The 20,756-nt window shown below is 40.3% G+C and overlaps 1 protein-coding gene across 1 annotated transcript in view; it reads left to right on the top strand.

The window, feature by feature from the left end:
• Positions 1–19,747, top strand: part of LOC108708721 (fibroblast growth factor 9-like) — a 40,442-nt gene extending 20,695 nt beyond the window's left edge. Inside the window, exons 2-3 of the mRNA XM_018247733.2 lie at positions 5,819–5,922; positions 17,932–19,747. Coding sequence (XP_018103222.1) covers positions 5,819–5,922; positions 17,932–18,177 — 350 coding nt within the window. The 3' untranslated portion in view covers positions 18,178–19,747. The remainder of the gene's footprint in view (positions 1–5,818; positions 5,923–17,931) is intronic.
• The last annotated feature ends 1,009 nt before the right edge of the window (positions 19,748–20,756 follow it).

Here is a 20,756-nt window from a genome sequence, read left to right as displayed (position 1 = left end):
AAAATGCAGTGTGAAAAATACAAAAAAAAATCAGATTGCTGCCTTTATTACACTTTGCATACTGCGTTCTGCTTTGTAAATAACCCTAAACTCTGTATACCTAATATCATAGTTTGTGCCTATGCCAAGTCTACGACATTACTTGCCAGAAAGAGACCTTACCGTGCACCAATGCCATAGTCATTTACCCCTAATATGAAGCAAATTGAGGAAAGGGAGCACTGACTGCTCCAAAAGGTACAATATCCCAGTAGCATAACAAAGGCAGGTTGGGTATCATTATTTATTATGATTATACCGTATAATATATATAAGAACATTTTTATGGTTCAGGTTTGTGTGAGAATCACAGCCCAGGGCAAATGCTCTCAGCCCTGTCCCAATAGAGAACCGCCGATCTCTTATAGGAAAAAGAATCCCCGTTGTTGTTAAGTGAGCAGCACCCACAGGGAATTAACATGTATGCCCTGGAATGGCATGCTGCAGTGATCAATGTAAATATAATCCATTTCATCTCTTGTCTGCGTGAGCTACGCATGTTTGTCTCTTGGGATCCAGCCCATAGTTTATTAGATTTATGCACTTCATGGCTGTTATTGGTGAGAGCATGGAGTATTTTGTAAGAGATTCAAAATTAATTGTGTAAAAATCCATGTAAGTGCTTTTTTATGAGGCTCGAGAGAGGCCGCACCATGTAATATTAGAGTGAGTTGTTTTACTGTAATATGCGCATACATTCTCCACCAATTACTAGACACATATTTTTCTTCTACAAACAAAGGAATAAAAATTGATAAATCCTCAAAAAGCTGTTTTCACCCCCCTCCCCAAATTGCGAATCTCTCATCTGCCAGCAGAACAAAGCTTTGCATTAAAGGCGGCTATGGAGCAAATAACAGAGCTCTTCGGAAACACAAAGGGCTCAGCAGATATTTGGTCTACTAATTACTGTTGTTATTTCCTCTGATAATAACTCTGCGTGCATATGGAAGTCATAGCATGTGCTACCCGTGGGAGGGGGTGCCTTAAAGCAAAAGTTAATCATTGTTTATGTCATGTTATAGGAACACTAAGCAAGAAAAATCCGTTGCACTCCAAAAGGAGTCGACCCAACAAGCTATTTAAGGGTCAGTTCTTGCAGAATTCTACAGGGCATGGATGTATAGTAGTGCACAGTCTAAGAAGTTCTAGGAATGATATTGAGAGTGCTATTTATGGCACTGATAATTCTGGCACCCTGGTGATATCCCAATATGCTCCCATACTGCTTGCCCAAGCTTCCGTTTTCTCTTATTGTAACTGCCCAAAGAGGCTGAAAATCAATGTATAGTGCCTAACAGCCAGAATTGTTGTTGAACAAATGGGTCCAAGCAGTGGCTGATAACCATAAGGGCAACCCAGGTGATTGTCCTGGGCCCAGACAGGCTAGACAGTGAAAAATCACAGATAACTATTGAAGTTCAGGGGTTTGAGGTCGACTAGGTGAATGTCTGGGTGAAGCTGGGTCTGGTCTTGGGAGCTCTGAGACATCTTGAGGGGTAGGCATTTTTAAATAACTTGGGCTTCATGTGTCTTATATACGGATGTCTATATCTGGTCTCTGGGTGCTGGAGCCCAGTGTTTCCAAATCAGTGACTTGTGAGCAACATGTTGCTTACCAACCCCTTGTATGTTGCTCCCAGTGGCCTTAAACCAAGGGCTTATTTTTGAATTCCAGGTTTGGAGGCAAGTATTGGTTGCATAAAATCCATGTGTACTGCCCAACAGAGTCTCTTGTAGGCTGACAGCCCACATAGGGGCTACCAAATAGACAATCATAGCACTTAATTGCACCACTGAGGAACATTTTTCATGCTTGCATTGCTCCACACCTCTTTGTACACCTAAATGTGACTCACATGTAAAAAAGGTTGGGGAGCCCCGCTATATTCAATTTCAGAAACCAGCAGCTAAGAGTTTTTTGTAAGGTATATCCTAAAAGATACTTATAATCTGTTTCTCTGACATGGTGATACCTTTGCCTACCAATCATCCCCCATATTCTAAGAATCCTCCCTGAATAGATCATTGTGGGTCAGTTAACGTCTGTGGAGCTTGTCACTCACTGCAACCATGCATATATAAGTTAAGTATTTAAGAAGAGAGGGTTGAGGTCAACTCCTTTAAAGACAGTCCATTGATATTTATCGTCATTGATTTCCAGTTGAATCAACATTAAAGTGTAAGAGCTGAGCTTAATGTGCTAGCAGTCACAAAGTGGGTGTCCTTTTGTCTGGGGAGATGCGTAAGCAGAGGAAGACTAAGAAGAACCAACAAATTTAAGGAACAAGTTTAAAACATGAGAAGTATTGCCCTGCTTATTGTTTATAAAGAAATGGGAATCATCCTGTGGGGATCTACAATGAACTTGGTGCTCCAGATCAGGGATCCCCAATATTTTCTACCCGTGAACTACATTCAGATGTAAAAAGAGTTGGGAACAATGCAAGCATGAAAAATGTTCTGGGATGGTGCAAAATAAGTGCAGTGATTGGCCATGTGGTAGCCCCTATGTGGACTGACAGACTACAGGAGACTCTATCTGGCAGTACATCTGGTTTTTATACAACCAAAACTTGCCTCCAAGCCAGGAATTCAAAAATAATCAGCTGCTTTGAGGCCACTGTGAGCAACATCCAAGGGGTAGGTGAGGAACATGTTGCTCTGGTTAGGGATCACTGCTCTAGATGATGCTGATGATCACTTTAAAATCTGGTGTGGTCCATGTTGATTCCTTGTTGCCAGCAATGTAAATCGAAAGAGTGGGCTCCTTCGCTGAGATGGGTTAAGAGAGCAGGGGCCCTGTAATTTCTACATTACTAAAGCAGGTCTAGGGAATAAAAAATCAGCACAATTAGCATCATTTCCCCCAGCATTTTAGCCTGATTATAATTATACCTGCTGAATAATTGGTATCGGACAATATGGGTTGATAAATCGCCTGCAATAAAATGGACTGCAAGGTGCCCATGTCTAATCGACACTGTTAGACCTTCTCGCTGCTGAAGGCCACGTTGCTACTGTATGTGATAAAGACATACTTAGAAATTATCTTTAGTGGTACTTCGGTTCAGTCACACTATTTATTTTCTCATTTCTTGGACCCGGATCACATCTTGCTCTGATCAAAGCAGTGACACATATTATCATCACAAGCATGTGGTGCCAGGAAACCTTTAAACCATAGCTTTTATTTAATGACTAATGAATGTAAAGGGTGCACGCTTGCAGCGTTCCTCGGCTGAAATCTCTTAGTAGGTGCACAGATGTGTCTCCGGCTCTTAGATTAAACGTGCAAAGTGCATGAATCATTTATGAGAAGACAGAGAGGCAAGTAGAAGTGGTGACAGTAAGGAATTATAAAGTGTTTCCTAGCAGGATATCAAAGTGTTGTTTAAAGGCTGCATTATTTGTCTAGTCAACAGCCAAAAAATCTGATGTAATACCAAAGGCTATAGGAGTGGTTTGTTTTCAAGGGAACAATCACTGGTTTTCAGGTAAAACAGAAACTTCTTTCTTTATTTTACAAGTTATTGTGCATCCTTTGTTTTTGTGATTTTATCCCATAATTCCTGCTATGCCAAAGGCGAGGTTTAACAAAGACTTTGCCACTGCATGCTGAAACTGGGATTTGCTAACATGAAGAGGTTGGAGGGGGGGTCTTTTAAAAGTAAGAACTTAGACAGAAGACCCTATGGCTGCTGTGATTCCAAAAACTCTCACAGAAGAGATATTAACCTACTGATCTAAGGAAATCAAAACTGGGCCTTCTTTTTCAAAACAAAAACATTTCGGCAGAAAAATTCACCCATTTCTACTGGCCACTCCTGAAGTGTTAGATGGAATTTCCATCAACATTTTTTGTGATTACTTCCACAAGTTTATAGCTGAAGCTCTTCACACACAAGGAAAACTGATCATTCGATTTGGTCATCTGCCTACTTCGTGATTTGGTTATCTTCAGTCAGCCAGTTTGGTCATTTTCAGTTTGTGATGTGGTCAGCCAATGAGGCCATCTTCATTTGAAGATCTGATCATCGGGTCATCTTCGTATTGTGATCTGGTCAGCCAGTTGAGTATCTGCACATTGTATCTGGTCAGCCAGTTGGGCGATCTTCACATTGTTAAGTGGTCGGTCAATTAGGTAATTTTTACATTGTTATCTGGTCAGCTGATTGGGTGATCTTCATCTGGTCCATCAGTTGGGTGATCTTCGCATTGTTATGTGTTCAGCCAGTTAGGGCATCTTTAAATTGTGAACTGGTCAGCCAGGTGATCTTCACGTTGGGATCAGGTTAGCAATTTGCTCAGCCAGTTGGGTGATCTTCACATTGTGATCTGATCATCCAGTTTGGTCACATTTAGTGGGATTTAGGATATTTTGTCTGGTTTGGATCCAACTGGCTTTGATATTTAACTATTTGGAAAATCTTTCAGTGACCTCTCTGACCTCCCCCAAACCATTTGTTTGAACAAAATTTCCATACCCTTGCAATGTATACTGCCTAAGTGCCACATATCTGGTCATCCAGTGACTGGGTCAGATGATGTTGTCTATCCATTTGTGGTCAGTTCAGGGTTTTATTGCACATACGCTATGGGTCTAGGGACTTGTTTACAAAACTCCATGACGGATTGAATCTTGGGACAGTTTTGGGGTAGGTAAAATAAGGCATTTACCATGAGTACCTAATTTTAGCGGTGCCCTTTGAGGATTCAAGCACAGATAGAACATATTGTGTAGAGGTTTTAGTGTGTAGATAGGAATGCCTGACCTAAGCTGCAGCCCTGTAATTGTTGGGGTTGCCTTTAAAGAGAAGAACTTGTTAACATCTGCAGTCTATAAACTCAGAGATACTGTGCAACGTGGTGCATTCTGCCTTGAGTGCCAGTGCTAAGCTCATTAACACAAAGAATTGTCACACCTCTTTGCATATCTGTTCTGCTTCCATTTGTTCCATTCTCTTTGCATGATGCAAATATAGGACATTGCACTGTATTAATGTATTACTTGCTAATTCAGCAGGGACTGGAATTAAAGATAGAACACATTTTACTGCACAGTCACACCACTATATTAGGCAGGAAAGGCAATATAGGATTTTCTTCCCTTTGTCTGTGACACTTTTCTGTTATCTGCAATGCATCATTTCTGGCACGTGGAAATGTAACCACTCAGTGGGAAGGGAACATGTGGGCTGTTAATAAATAGTCACTTATAGAAATACAACCTATTACTTGCACTTACATTTCAGTTATTCATATCCAGTACTCGCTAAACATTGTTGTATTCTTTTTTCGCTATATTGTGATTTGATTTGGTGGTTGTGATGCTATCTTGTGTTCTACCAAAGGTCTACGAGTGCCATTGTCCTTATGAAGTGCTGAGTATAAATTAATGAGCGGAAAACAATCAATTGATCCTTTTATCTGTGACATTTTTGAATTTGGGGAAAGACCCGGGCATCTGTGACCATTGCAAACAGAGACTTTACTATATTTTAATAGCAGATAGGTAGAGATAAGTAGAATTGTTAATGCCTACAATTATTATTGCCTAAATTTGTTTGAGACTTTTTGTTTTTCAGGATTTAGTTGCCATCTAACAATACCATTTAACGTGTAACGGCCAAGTACTTTGTTCCTTCAGGCCATACCACATTTTCCATGATTAGGAACAATACCAGTCAGTAACCCACTCTGTTTGCTGAGTTTGAGAGGCATTGGTTGGATCCCAGTCAAATATATGCTAACCCCTTGCTCTTTGTTTTGTTTTTAGGGATTCTAGAATTTATCAGTATAGCCGTGGGCCTGGTCAGCATCCGAGGTGTGGACAGTGGACTGTACCTTGGGATGAACGAGAAGGGGGAGCTGTATGGGTCGGTAAGTTCTTACATTTATCGCTTCTGTTGAACATTTTTTTGTTTTTGCTAGGGTACTGTGCAGGTGATGTTATCATGGCCCTCTTTATTTGTGGTAGGGCCACATTACCTATGTACAGTAAGACCAGTGGCTCACGAGCATCAAGTTGCTCACCAACCCCTTGAATGTTGCTCCCAGTGACCTCAAAGTAGGTGCATATTTTTGAATTCCTAGTTTGAAGGCATAAATACCAGGTGAACTGCCAACCAGAGCCTCCTGTAGGCTGTCAGTACACTTGGTGCTACAAAATTGCACTCTTTTTTGCACCACCAGAATTTTTTTATGTTTGCATTGGCCCCCAACTCTTTTTACATCTTAATGTGGCTCATGGGTAAAAAAAAGATTGGGGACCCCTAGACTAGACTATGGCCCATCAGCCAATAGCAGATTAGTAGTCAGCACAACTGTAACTCTCTTCTTTGGCTGGGTGCACGTCCTCCAATGGCCACCTCCCACTGGCAATACTGGCGAAGAAATTAGTACAGCACCCACTGTTTAGAATAAAACGGCCTTTATTGGACCAAGGGCATTACATTATTACATTATTACATTTATTGGACCAAGGGCATTATGGCCCATCAGCCTACTACCTTCACACACATCTTCAACTTCATAATAATTGTTTTTACCATCACGCTCTACTTTGACAAGTATCCCCTACTCTTTCTTCTCTCGACTACTATTCTAAAGGCCCTTGCTACTGCTAAAGGTTGTTGACCTATGAGTCTATGGAGGTCACCGCAAACTGAAATTTAAATGTGTTTTCAGACAGTCTCCAGTGTGACCTATCACATAAGATATCCTGAAACATAACCCTTTCGTTAATAACAAAATGTAAACAACATAATTACAGAGTAATCTCTCAAGCATAGAGAAAGACATGTGTGGCCTGTTGGTGAAGTGTTGTCCATTGTCTTTGAACCAGTCTGTGAAAATGTAGAGGAGAGTGAAAAGCTAATGATGGCATGAAATATTGATGGGTTAGGAAAGGCTGGTGCTGCTCAGTGAGTTAATGGTTGATAGATGCACAAAAGTTAGATGTGTGCTCAGAACCATAAATCAAAGCTGTCAGTTTCCTGCTGGGATCTCCCCCATACACATTCTCATTCATGTGTCTGCTGGTGTCCGAAGGGTGAGAGCCATTTAGGCCTGGTCAGAAAGGGATGTGACACTTGCATAATATAGTAGCCTGAGGGGTTCGGCAACAAAGGGAAAGAAGGGTATCTCCACAAGACATAACACTGGCCACACGAGGCATAAAAAACTGACATAATCTTTTTGTCAAAGCCCACACCAAAAGCAGGCCAACAGAAAAGGATTTGCAAACATAGCAATTGTCCCTGATGAGTCTGCTAAATGGAGGTCAGATAGAGTCAGTCTGGAGATGATTGTAGGATCCAGCTCTACAATAAATAAAGGGTTGTGTTTGGAACCTGGGCTAGGAAGCATCCATGTGCTAGTCAGGAAGGCTGTTTTTTTTTGCTGAAAATTAGACAGATATTAGTCGGGCAGGTTTCATTATCCTACATAAGTATTATCACGGTCAGACTGGGATCACAGGGGCCCACCAGAAAACCTTAGACCGTGGGCCCACTTTTCAAACTATTATACCTCCTCTCCTCACTCGACCTTTTTATTCTCCTAGTCTCTTTTCTTTACATACTATACTCTATTCTTCCATAAAGTCTCGTTGTTCCCATAAACAAATAGTGAATGACCATGAAATAGGCCAAATGGTTAAAAGCAAGAGTTCCAGAGTTTTCCTGGTATCCCGGTGGGCCAGTCTGACACTATAGTATGATGATGTGTTCCTCATCCAGTGGCCTGTCTCATGTCTCATCCTCTATATTTGGATAGTTTAGGATTGCCTTTAAAAACTTTGTGTGTGTATATATATATATATATATATATATATATATATATATATATATATATATATATATATATTTATTAAGCCAACCGAAATGTTGGCTTAATAAACCTTTACCGTTATTCATTAGATAACCCTTTTTCTTGTTTTTGTGCAAACCCTGTGAGTGCCAGACTCTATATTTATAATATTCGCTTGAGCACCCAGGTCTCTTTATGTACATTCAAGGTGTGCAGCTTGTACCTATGGCTTATATATATATATATATATTAGGTTGCACAAAATCCTAATTTGCATATGTAAAATAGAGGCGGGGAGGGAAATTGTGTGACTTTTTGTCACAAAACAAGGAAGTAAAAATGATTTCCCCTTCCCACCCTTATTTTGCATATGCAAATTCGGGTTTGCGAATCCCTAAATGCATCAATCATTAGCATTCATTTAGATGTGTTTAGCTTTAGCTAAGTCCACTGTTTTCTGTGATTTATGTTGGACATACATTAAACCCACATCTTGCCACTGGTTAATAGGTATGCTCAGTGTCGGACTGGGACAAGTGGGGCCCACCCAAAAACCTTTGACTAGGGGCCCACCAATTAATCTTACACCAGGGGCCCACTCTTATTACTACTATTATTCTTCTTCTCCTCACTCACCTCTATTCTCCTAGTCTCTTTTCTTTACATACTATAATCTATTAGTCCATCTATTTAGCCTCTTTGTTCCCATAGAAATGGCCATGAAATAGGCTAAATGTCTAGCAGCATGAGGGCCCACTGACACCTTGGCCCACCGGGACTTTTCCAGGTATCCTGGTGGGCCAGTCCGACACTGGGTGTGCTGCAGGCTGTACTGATTTCAGTGCAGTTATGCAGATTTCATCTGAACTCATTGCTAATTAGTCATTTGCCGTGTACAATTTTACCAGTGAGAACGGGATGCGGTGGCAGTTTGAGTCTTGATGCAACTTTTATTGATTCTGATCCTGTATCAAGGGTGTGGTCGAAACCAGTTTAACACTCACCCAGCATTTTTCTGATTTTTATTCAGTATTACCACTCATTTATACAAGCAAACACAATGAGAGTCATTTCTCTTCACTGGTGTGAATAATTTGAGCAAAGTGTTGGGCCTAGAAATTCCAAGCATCTCCTCAACGTTCCAAAATATTAACAATGGTCATATTGTGCCTTAGCCATTGAAATTCAAAGTTCCATTGTGTTAGCCAGCAGTTTTCTACTTGTCACTAAAGAATGGCAAAAAGAAAGTTATATCTGCCCTTCATTTTCTCTTATTTAAGAACATGGATGACAGACTAGCTGTTATTAATTCCATGTCCCAACAGCATTCAGTCGTAATTCACGAGAAGTGGAAGGAGTTAACTCTGGGATAAAACACCTGCTCTGGCCTAGAACAAGTAATTGGGGCATCTACAACGTGCAATGAACTGTATTAAAGGGTAAATCTAAAAAAAAATAGGGCTGACCTGAACATTTTTTCGGTTCTCCCATGTAACATGGGTGTAGTGGCTGCAGTAGAAACTTTATCACCAGAAATGTATTTCAGCAGAACAGATGCTATTGCTGTCTACGTTAATAAATGTCATATTATGAACACGAACCCTGTAAGGAGAGAAAAGCTCTCGGCCTCCCTTTATAGCTGTGCGCTTGCTATTGTAAGGTTAAGAGATTCCTCTGGTGATGGTAAATAATTCATTTTACCATAATGCAGATAAATAATTGACATTGTCAAATAGGCCGGTGATCACTGTGAATTCAAAGAAGAGAAAAGAGCAAACGCGTAAGGAGCATCGCATGGAACCTGGCACAATGTGTCAATTCTGGGCGATCATTTATGTTCATTATTTATTTATTGCAGGAGACGTTGCGCCTGATTTTCATAATTACAGTGTCAGCTGGGGTTGCCATTCCACTTGATGGGGAAATTGCTGTCTTAAATAAATGCTTGCTGTCAGGGGCAGTTAAATCAAATGCTATTTCTGTCCCTGTGTATTTAATATGCTGATGAGTAAAAAAATAAATGCGGATATTATTGAAGTTTTTGACACTTGTTCGGGGTTGGATTGAAATATGGGATTAACATGCTAATGTAGCCAATGGATTCCTTTAAGGAAAAAGTTCAAATAAGTCCAATAGATTTCTGTACCAGGTTTGGGAGGAAGAGGCACGTGCCTAGGTCTCAATGGTGGGGGGGTCACTAGGTACATATCTCTTCTGCCCACCTACCCCTAGTTTCAGCCCAACTGTAACACTAGCTGAGGGTGGATTTGTTGCACAGGTAACAAATAGGCGTCTTGTCACTACCCCACACCCCGCTCATCACATCGCAGTGGTGGGGTTGAACGGAGACCTGGGCTTGCCTTGGCAGGTGCTAACTAGGGTTGCCAACTTTTGGTTGACCTAGGGTGCTACCTTTTGATTGGAGGTGGAAATGGGACAGAGAAGGGACACTATGCTGTAAATGGGGAGAGAGTTGGGTGCTGGCAGCCAAAGCGAAGGCAAAATCTGAAAAAGGTGGTTGAAAGAGATAATGGGCAGGATGGAAGGGGAGTATGGAGCTAAATTAGATTGGATCAGGGGCAGGCTGGATGCTAGACAAATAGGATTTAGGAATCTACCAGTAAGTACATTGTAGGTTAATTTGTAATTCCGGCCCCGGCCCTGGCTAGTATTTTACCAGCTAGGCCGGTGAAATACCAGCCGGGTGGCAATCCTAGTGCTGATAGGCCCATGTGGAACAATAGGACAACTGCAAGGAGAGCTGTAGTGCAAGAGCTGGTGGCTCACGGCATGTCCGGAAGCTGCTGTGAATTTAAGCAATAGATAAACTATATATATATATATATATATATATATATACTGTCCAACTGAAGGTCCACAGGCCATTTGTGGCCCTTCAAGAGATTTTTATGTCCCCCTGCAGTGCTTAAGAGTGGCATTGACTTTTAGATTACACAGTCTGCAGCTTCAGGGAGTGGCCCTCAGGGTGGCCTATATATAATATAATTCTTCCCCCCCCCCAGCCCACCATTGGTCACATGTGACTAAATTCATTGCTGGTCTTGGGAAGGGGGGGTATTCCTTTCTACTGTGAGAGGAGGGAGTGGACTAAGTTCCGGTGCCTAAATACCTTAGGGAGAACATACAAACTGTATAAATATAGCCGGAATCAAGCCCACTATAGGGTAGCACAGATAGAGCGCTGGTGAGAATCAGACTTTTGACCCCAGCGATATGAGACAGCACTACTAACAATTGTGCTACTGTGTAAATTGTATTAACTGTGGCTGATATTCAAGGAAGAAAAGCAATAAAATCTCGTTAATAGCGCTCATTAATGTAGTTGGCCTAGAAGCGGTGTGATTTGTCTGGAGAGAGGAAATGATAGCACTTTAACTATGTTTGATAGAGTGTAGATAATGGCAAAGCTCAAGTCTTCTTTTGGCTCCAGTTACCATGTTGTAGTTGTAGGGGGTGCACCCACCTGTGCAAACTACAAATACCACACCTGGATAAATTTAATAAATACAGTTATGGGACCTGTTATCTTTAATGCTCGGGACCAGGGGTTTTACGGATAAGGGATCTTCCCATAATTTGAATCTTCATACCTTAAGTCTACTAGAAAATCATGTAAACATTAAATAAACCCAATAGGCTGGCTTTGCTTCCAATTAATTAAAGAATAAGGATTAAAATAAGGAATAATCTTAGTTGGGATCAAGTACAAGGTACTGTTTTATTATTACAGAGAAAAAGGAAATCATTTTAAAATTTTTGAAGTATTTGGGAGATGGCCTTTCTGTAATTCAGAGCTTTCTGGATAATGGATCCTTGATGCTGCAGTGTGTTCGCTTGAGATAAAAGCATCTGTGTACTTAACCCACCCCCTTGTAGGTTAAGTACACAGATGACTGTATGTGGTGCATTTAGCCCCATAAAGGAGTGTGGATCATCTTACTAAGTTACTGCAACTAATATGCACTTGTGTAGTGTCACCCTTTTAATAAAAAGGTCAGACGTATTCCATAACAGACGTTGCCACCTCCAGTCTTCAATCACAGTGCAGGATATTCCCAGAGGTGACAACTAACCCCATGTTATTAGGGTCATAATGATCCACTCTGGACCTTATTTCATATTCCAATTTAAAGAAACAAGGATCATTATCAGCCTAATGAGTTCTCTGTATTCCCAATGAATTGAAAAAATATTAACCATAACGGCGCAACTATTGCAACTAAAGACTATGGAGATGTCCTAGACTGGGGGAGGCTGCTGAAATGGGAGGCCAGGCTCCTAAAAGATGCCCAGTGCTTAAACAGAATTTCTTTATAATAAGATGTGCACCTGGGCTAGTTATTAGGCTTGACTCAAGGCAGTGTCAAAGGGTAAGTTAATTTAACCTTGCGTGGAATGCCAAAATAACCATTTTTGTGCAAAAGCATCCTTTCATTTTTCTCCCTGGTAGACAGCGTCTAATTTAGTGGAGGAGCGGAAAATTGATTATCCGAAGACTTAAAAGAGCGTGCATCAAGCCGTGACCCACCTTAAACACTTTCACTGATTTGGTTTCAGGGTAGAAATGGTTGGAGCATCAAATAAGAATACTTTAGTAGTGCTGGAGATTTAACACGCATAAAGTTGGCATTCATTTAAGTAAAGTGTGTTTTAGGCCAAGAAATGGGTCAGTTGTGCCCTTGGATCAGTTACACCAGAGGGGCAACATGTCCTATTTTATAAAGGCCTTACCTTAAGTATCTTCCCTGTGTTTCTAATATCTATTGAAGAAGGCTTCTCTACCTATTGGGAGCCCTGTTACATTGATTCATTTTTTCAGCACTGGATTTGCAGCAAAATTACTAGGGATGCACTGAATCCACTATTTTGGATTCGGCCAAACCCCCGAATCCTTTATGAAAGATTCGGCCGAATACCGAACCGAATCCGAATCCTAATTTGCATATGCAAATTATGGGTGGGAAGGGGAAAACATTTTTTACTTCCTTGTTTTGTGGCAAAAAGTCATGAGATTTCCCTCCCGCGCCGTAATTTGCATATGTAAATTAGGATTCGGATTCGGTTCTGCCAGGCAGAAGGATTTTAACAATCTGGTTGTTAGGGTCCAAATTACCCTAGCAACCATGTATTGATTTGAATAAGAGACTGGAATATGAATAGGAGAGGGGCTGAATAGAAAGATGAGAAATGCCAAGTAGCAATAACAATACATTTGTAGCCTTACAGAGCATTTGTTTTTTTAGAAGGGGTCAGCGATGCCCATTTGAAACCTGCAGTGAGTCAGAAGAAAAAGGAAAATAGCTATAAAACTGTAACTAATGAAAACCAATTGAAAAGTTGCTTAGAATTAGCCATTCTATAACATACTAAAAGTTAACTTAAAGGTGAACCACCCCTTTAATATGGTAGTGTTGGCAGGAACCTGGAACCCCAATTCAGGGATGTTTCACATCAATGAGGCCTGCCTTGTGATAAGCAGGTGAAACAGCAATAAAAAAGGCAGAGAACTTCTGCTTTAAGGGTTCAAGCACACAGGCAGATTCTGGGAGATTCGACTTCCTTGTGTGGCAAATTCGGGCGACTTCGGAAATCAAAGCATTGGCACTGGCGTTTTGTCATTATAGCAGGCGGCAGGCAGGGGGAAGGCAGTTTGGGGAGATTGTCGTCCCGCAGAAGAGGCGATTAGTCTCCAGGCGACTAAATCTCCCCAAATCTGCCTGTATGCTTGAACCCTAAAGCAGACATGGGCTCTTTTATCCATAGTGAATGAAACCTAGGTTTTGCAGGTAAGAGGTATTTATGTAATGTAGAGCCCTGAGGCTATTGACCAATGTAAACCTAAAAAAAAAAAGTCAATAGGATATTTTAGCCAGACTCCAGATGCAATCGCTCATTGAATGATGGGGTTTCCAGATATTAAATGACTTCTAGTGAATTTGCTGCGAATATGTATGTAGGGTTGCCAACATTTTAGTTCTTGGAAAACGGACAGGGTGTGGTGGATGATGTTGGGTAGTGGACCAGTGACGTGGGGTGCGGGCTGGTGACATTAGGGGCGGGTCTGTGACGTCGGGGTGGGGCTGATGATGTGGCGATCAGCGATTGGCTGATAGCCATGTCATTAGCTTCAATGTCCTGTCCGGATTTGCTCATTTGGAAATCCGGACAGGCACTTTACACCAAAACAGCCTTTCCAAAAACCAGGTTGTCCGGGTGAAATCCGGACAGGTGGCCACCCTACAGGTATGGAATCTGTTACCCGGAAACCCATTATTCAGAATTCTGAATAATGGGTTTCTAAATGACGGAAAGGCCATCTCCCATAGATTCCATTTTATCCAAATAAATAAATTTTTAAAAATGATTTACTTTTTCTCTGTACTTGATGGAGCTTAATCCTTACAGTTAATGTGTTGCTCTTCCTGTTGCAATATGTCTCCTGACTCTGTATAAATAAAACATTTGCAGACGAGCACATTTTGAGCAACACGGTCACCATGGCAAGCGTCCATGCAAATAAACAACTTACTTAGCGGTTGGCTGATTCTCCTGCTATTGCACATTTTTTTTTGTCTTTTACAATGTTGATAAAACAGTAAGTCTTTTTTTTTTTTCTCCAATTTTCTGAAATTCTTTTTTATCATTATACATCCCCATGTGATTAATTAAATGAACATTATGCACGAGGAAGGATAGAATTGCATAAGACCTACAGAACAGTACAAAGACTGATCAGCTTCTGTTACAATACAAGTGAGGCGGAGAAAGGAATCTGGCAGCAAATCTTTCTCTCCTCTTTCTTTTACAATTTCTTAAAGTCACAACACATTGAAGTAGCAGAAGCAGAGCAAGGGGTAGATTTATTACAGGCTGTGTGTGATTTGATCTCAACTTAAAAAATATTTTTTCCCGCAGATAAAGACTTTTGTGTGATTTGTCATTTTTTTTCTTGCCCAAACAGCTTGGGAACTTGTACGTGAGCGTCTCCCATAGACTACATTTTAAACACATAATTCAAAATTTTAAACATGCTTTCCTTATTCTCTGTAATAATAAAAACAGTACCTTGTACTTGACCCAAACTAACATATAATTGACCCTTATTGGTGGCAAAACGATTGTCTCTAATTTGGAAAGATCCATGGTCCTGAGCATTCTGGATAACAGGTTACATACCTGTATGCTAAAAACCAATGGGACTTACCAGACAAATTATTCTGGAATTGCTAAGTTGGATTCCTAAATCCATTCAGTAGAAGCCCATTCAGTAGGAACCTCTGCAGGAAATTAAGCTAACCGTGCAATGACTGCAGAGAGAGTTCACACAAGATGTATAATGTCACTGTTACCTTGACTGCAAATGTTCAGGTGACAAACAGAGCTACGGATCAGCATCACTTGCCCCCCAGTATCACTGTCAACCTTAACAAATTACTGTGTGGGCCTCCATACACTCACCACTTTATACAGTTGTTGTCACCCTTTTGTGCTCATTTTGTGTAATCAGACAAGTCACCCTACTTTAACCTCCCCTCAGCTGTCAGTAATTTGCACTGAATGTCACCGTACTCCTTCCATTCAAATTCACCAAAATCTTGAGAAGCAGTCGGACCATGGAGCATGGTCAGGTGGTATGGCTGGTGGTGGAACGGGCATGGCCAAAACCCACCACAATCTGAAGGGTTCCAGGGGGGCGTCCTTGTATAACTCAGTGCAGCACCCTGATTTTTTTCCATTTATCCTTTCCAAAATGTGTTATTTTATGTGATAGTTATTCATCCAATTCTTCTAGACTGTGTTTTTCACTCATTCCAAGTAAATATGTAGAATGAGGCCGCTTTAATATATATATATATATATAGTTCAAAAATAAAAGGAAGCACTCACGGCATTAAGGTTGTTAGAAGACCTTTACTGAATCATATAAACATCAACACATTTCGGTACCTCAAGGGACCGTCATCAGGATGCCGTGAGTGCTTCCTTTTATTTTTGGACTTTATATTGAATTGGGTTAGCACCCGGCGAAATGATCGAATGGCGGAGGTGAGTGCCGGCAACCAATGGCTTTATATATATATATATATATATATATATATATATATATATATATATATATATATATATATATATATATATATATATATATATATATTATTATATTATTATATATTATAGTTTATATATGCTGTTGTATTAAATGAACATTTCAAGACAGCAGGAAGGCACACTGTAACACTCATATAACAGAATTCAGAAATGTATTTAGATTTCACGTCTATAAAGCCTTACGCGTTTTGTGCCAAAATGTGGCCACATCATCATAGGCTGTCATAGTGCTCCCTAAGGTCTGGAGCAAGTGCTCCTGAACCTGCAAGTCTATTTTGGTGAGTTCTACCCTTATTTCTGATTGTGTTAAATGGTGCCTATATGAAGAACAATTTTCCACTGTGGACGTTTCAAATCTCTGTGGGTGGGAATAAAGAAATGTATTTGCCAGGACATCTGAAGTTCCCAGACTACATAACTGTGTGTTGGAGAGTGTGAGGGCACTGACACCACTAACTCTTATCAATATTAGGCTAAAATTGTAGTGGAATGTCACGAGTCCCCGCTCGCACGAAATGCATGGGGCAGACAAGAGTTTAGCTGACAGATCCAAAGCTCTAAGAATGATAGAATTAGAAGCATTAAATTCTACACATGGTTGTCCTCTGAAATACTAGAAAATTCATAGAGAGATCAATGGAAAGATGAAAATTTGGAAATTGTATACGGCTGATCTGTATTGCACTCCGGGCCGCCATGCACAAACTATTCCTCATGAGCTTCACTAAAGAGGCCCAAGGACATCTTAACACTGCTTCATGGGACACAATAGTTAGAGTGAAAACAAATCTTAACTGTTCTTATATTAAAAAACTGACCAGAAACGGTGTTAAAAAATTAAGAATAACCTGCTCTGCCCAAACCAAGGATACTTGGGAGTAAGGTAAGATGGCTTTGTAGTGCTGTGTTAGTTCTACCCAGGCTGGTGCAGTGTTTTCCCTAAAAGTATCACAAGCCCCAGGGAAAAACATATTCTCCGAGGGTGTTTACATCAGGATTTCCTTGTCCTTAAATGCTGAGTCTTCCATAAAAAAAACACAGCAGGTATAACACCCAAAAATGGTTTGGGTCTAAGTGTACAGACTCATTATTCATTATCCGGAAACCTGTTATCAGGAAAGCTTGGAATTGAATTTATCCAAATACATTTTTAAAGACACTTTCCTTTTTCTCTGTATAAATAATTAAATAATAAAACAGTACCTTGTACCTTGATCCAAACTAAGATATAATTAATCCTCATTGGAGGCAAAACCAGCCTATTGGGGTTATTTCATGTTCACATGATTTTTCTAGAAGATCCACATTACAGAAAGATCCACTAACTAGAAAACCTCGGGTCCCGAGCATTCTTGTCCCGTGTTTCAGTGTTTAATACAGGGAAAAATAATAGATGTAATTTTTGCAACACTGGGGCCCAGTGGTAAATGCTTCTTACCTTCCTGGGTGGTTTAGTTCTAATCAGGGCACAGTCTGCATTAGGATTGAATCTTGAATAGTGATGGGCGAATTTATTCGCCAGGCGCGAATTCGTGGCGAATTTGCGCGATTCGCGAAACGGCCGTGAAAATTCGCTGACGAAAGTTTGCCCGGCATCCAAAAAAAATTGTCGCCGGCGTCCAAAAAATCGGACGCTGGCGTCGAAAACGGGCATCAGCGTCAAAAAACGTTTTTTCGCCGTTTCGCGCAAATTCATCCATCACTAATCTTGAATTCCGTACAGTCCAGAAACCTAGTGGTACATTAGAGGACTTCTGATGAAATTGCAAGCAGTGTGTGTATGTGGGCATGCAGTTGGCAAATTAGATTGTAAGCTCCACAGGGCAGGGCCTGATGTGAATGATTTAGCATTCTCTATATGATGTGTCCGAGCTATAGATATGAAAGAGAATAATAAGAATCAGTTTCAGAAATATAATGCGACTATTTCTCCTTCTATTTTCTCTGCAGGAAAAGCTGACGCAAGAGTGCGTGTTCCGAGAGCAGTTTGAAGAAAACTGGTACAACACCTATTCCTCTAACCTTTATAAACATGCGGACACTGGGCGGAGATACTACGTAGCGTTGAATAAAGATGGGACTTCGCGGGATGGGACTAGGACTAAACGGCACCAGAAATTTACCCATTTTTTACCGAGACCCGTGGACCCTGAAAAAGTACCTGAACTTTATAAAGATATTTTAAGCCAAAGTTGACAAAGACAATTACTTCACTCGAGCCTTTAAAAAAAACAAAAAAAAAACAAACAAACATAAAACAAAAAAGGTTACCACTATAAAAGGTTTCACGCGGTGAGTTCTTATTGATTAGCCGGGTCATCACATCAGCTACACTGTTGCCAAACTTTTGTCGCATGCATAATGTATGATGGAGGCTTGGATGGAACATGCTGATTCCGTTCTGCACTTAAAGGTTTGTCCTCCTGGAAGAAAGGCTGTGTCCACTCGCTTGACTTATTACAAGGCTGAGAACAAAAAGATATATAAATCACACTGCGAAGCAAGGAGGAATGAGGCCTGATGCATGCTGGGAAATAGACATGCTTATACATTTTTGATCAGTTTTTGCCATACTTCAATTCATCTGGATTTTTTGGCTGAAGGCCTGCTCAAGTGTACGCGCATTTACAAAGGCATGGATGGGTGCAGTCTTAAAAACAAAAAAAAAGACTTTTCAGTTGATTGCTTGTTGGGTTGTCGTTCCTAACAAGCATCAATCAAAGACCTCTTAGTAAAGAAAGTAGAAAGGAAAAAAAAAAGCAAAAAAAATAAAAATAAAAAACACAAAAAAGTTAAATTTATTTATAGAAATTCCAAAGGCTACATTATATTTATTTTATATATTTATTTATTATATAGAGTTTATTTTTAATGAAATATGTACAGGCCATATAGGCATTTTCGAAGCTTTAGGCTCTGTAAACATTAAATGTTAAAGGCCATTATAAACCTGTGGTTAAAATTCATGCAAGTCTATTATTATGGTGCATGGATTAATGTAACAAAATAATATCAAAACCAACCTATGTGACCCTAAAGGTGACAATCTACTTTGTGCCCATAACTTTGTAAACGTATGAACACCGTTCATGAAATATAGGGGTTTATTCTTAAAGCTCCAAAGTGCCTGGCTGTCCTGTGAGAATCCATGACCGCCATATTCATTTCAGTTGACCTAGAGGGCATTGTGGCCTTTGGTGCTTACAGAATATACTTTTTTGAAGTTCTACCATTAGATAGCTGCTTGCTTTTATCAAAGAACAGATCTGGGTTGTTTAGAAACTCCACCCCTTGCAATCCACAGCTGTTCTGCAATAGGAATCTGTCAGCTCCCAGTTTAGGAGATCTGTCTTTGGGAAGGTTCAAGCAGGATTGCACCGAAGACTGTACTTACTGTGGCCCACCAGCAAAGCAGAAACTGAAGGTAGAAAGAGTGTAGAGAACCTTAATGATAATATCCACTGAATTGTGGCTGTGGGATAGCTGGTATAGTAGGGAGAGTGCAGTGCCTATAGTAGAAGTAGAGTTATCAACCTCTAAAAATGGATTGTGGCTCTGGGATAGCAAGTTTAGTAGGGAGAGATGGTGTCTATAGTAGCAGCGGGATAATAGTCTCTGGGAAGGGAGTGTGGCTGTGGGATAGCAGGTATAGTAGGGAGAGATGTGCCTATAGGAGAAGTATGGATATCAGCCTCTAAAAACGACCTCTGGCTGTGGGATATCAGGTACAGGAGGGAGAGATAGTCCCAATAGTAGCAGTGTCATAGTTATAATAAATAATAATTTTTTAACCTTGTGGCCCAGACAGGCACCCTTAATTCCCTTACCAAAAACTGAAGAGAGATTGGTTTGGCTCTTCTAGAATCAGGAGCCCCTGCAAAGTCTGTTTTGCCACCACTAAGCCCGTAGCTTCCCAAATTTCTACTCTGCTTCTAGTCTGTCCTGAGCTGGGGGGTTGTTAGTAAAAACCTTCATATGTTCACATTTTATTTTATTCTGCTCTGGAATATCATGACCACATACCATAGCAAAACCCACAAAACTCTGTCAACACCTGTGCTGTTATCTCTAAAATGTCCTGTCAAGCAAGTGGCTTATGGAACTCTAAACACCCTAGTATCTCCTTGGCTGTTCAAAGGTACCTAAGGTTTGCTATATACGCTTATATATTCTACCAGTTAAACATATAACAGATGAGATGGTTACTTATTCTCTTTAGTGCTGAACCTCAGAAGAGCACCATATCCTCCTCAATGTTGTCATAGTTAAATGCTCTGTGCAGTAAAATTGTAGGTGCCTTTTCCACAGGAACGCAGAAAATGTTGATGGGGCTGGCTGATATAAAGTGGCTGAAGGGAGTCCCCCAATTCTCACTAAAGCTCATCAGATATGAAAAGGCTGGCCCCAGGTTTACTGGTTAATTCTAGTACGTAAACTTGTATTTCTGTGCACTGACTATCTCCACTATCTACACCACAAAATACAGTTCTTCCTAGGGGGTCATTGTAACATCTGCTATTGAAATTGCTTTCAGCGTGAACTGTCATAATCCATTAGCACCCTTTTCTAAATAATTTGCAAAATGATCCTAATAAATCTTTATGAATAACTACGAGGGGAAAAGTATTATACTTTATTTTTTGTGGTTGTTTTTTTTTTTAAATTTTTCTTTTGCATTAGCAAAATAACATGCACCTCACAAACTCTGGGTCATTAGGCAAAAAGGCTGAAATGTATGGTACATTTACAAAACAAAATGTAATATTTTTACAGCT

This window comes from Xenopus laevis, chromosome 2L (assembly GCF_017654675.1).
Source record: "Xenopus laevis strain J_2021 chromosome 2L, Xenopus_laevis_v10.1, whole genome shotgun sequence".
Lineage (NCBI taxonomy): Eukaryota > Metazoa > Chordata > Amphibia > Anura > Pipidae > Xenopus > Xenopus laevis.
The sequence above is the reverse complement of the archived record's forward strand: the minus strand, read 5'-3'. Positions and strand labels throughout refer to the sequence as shown.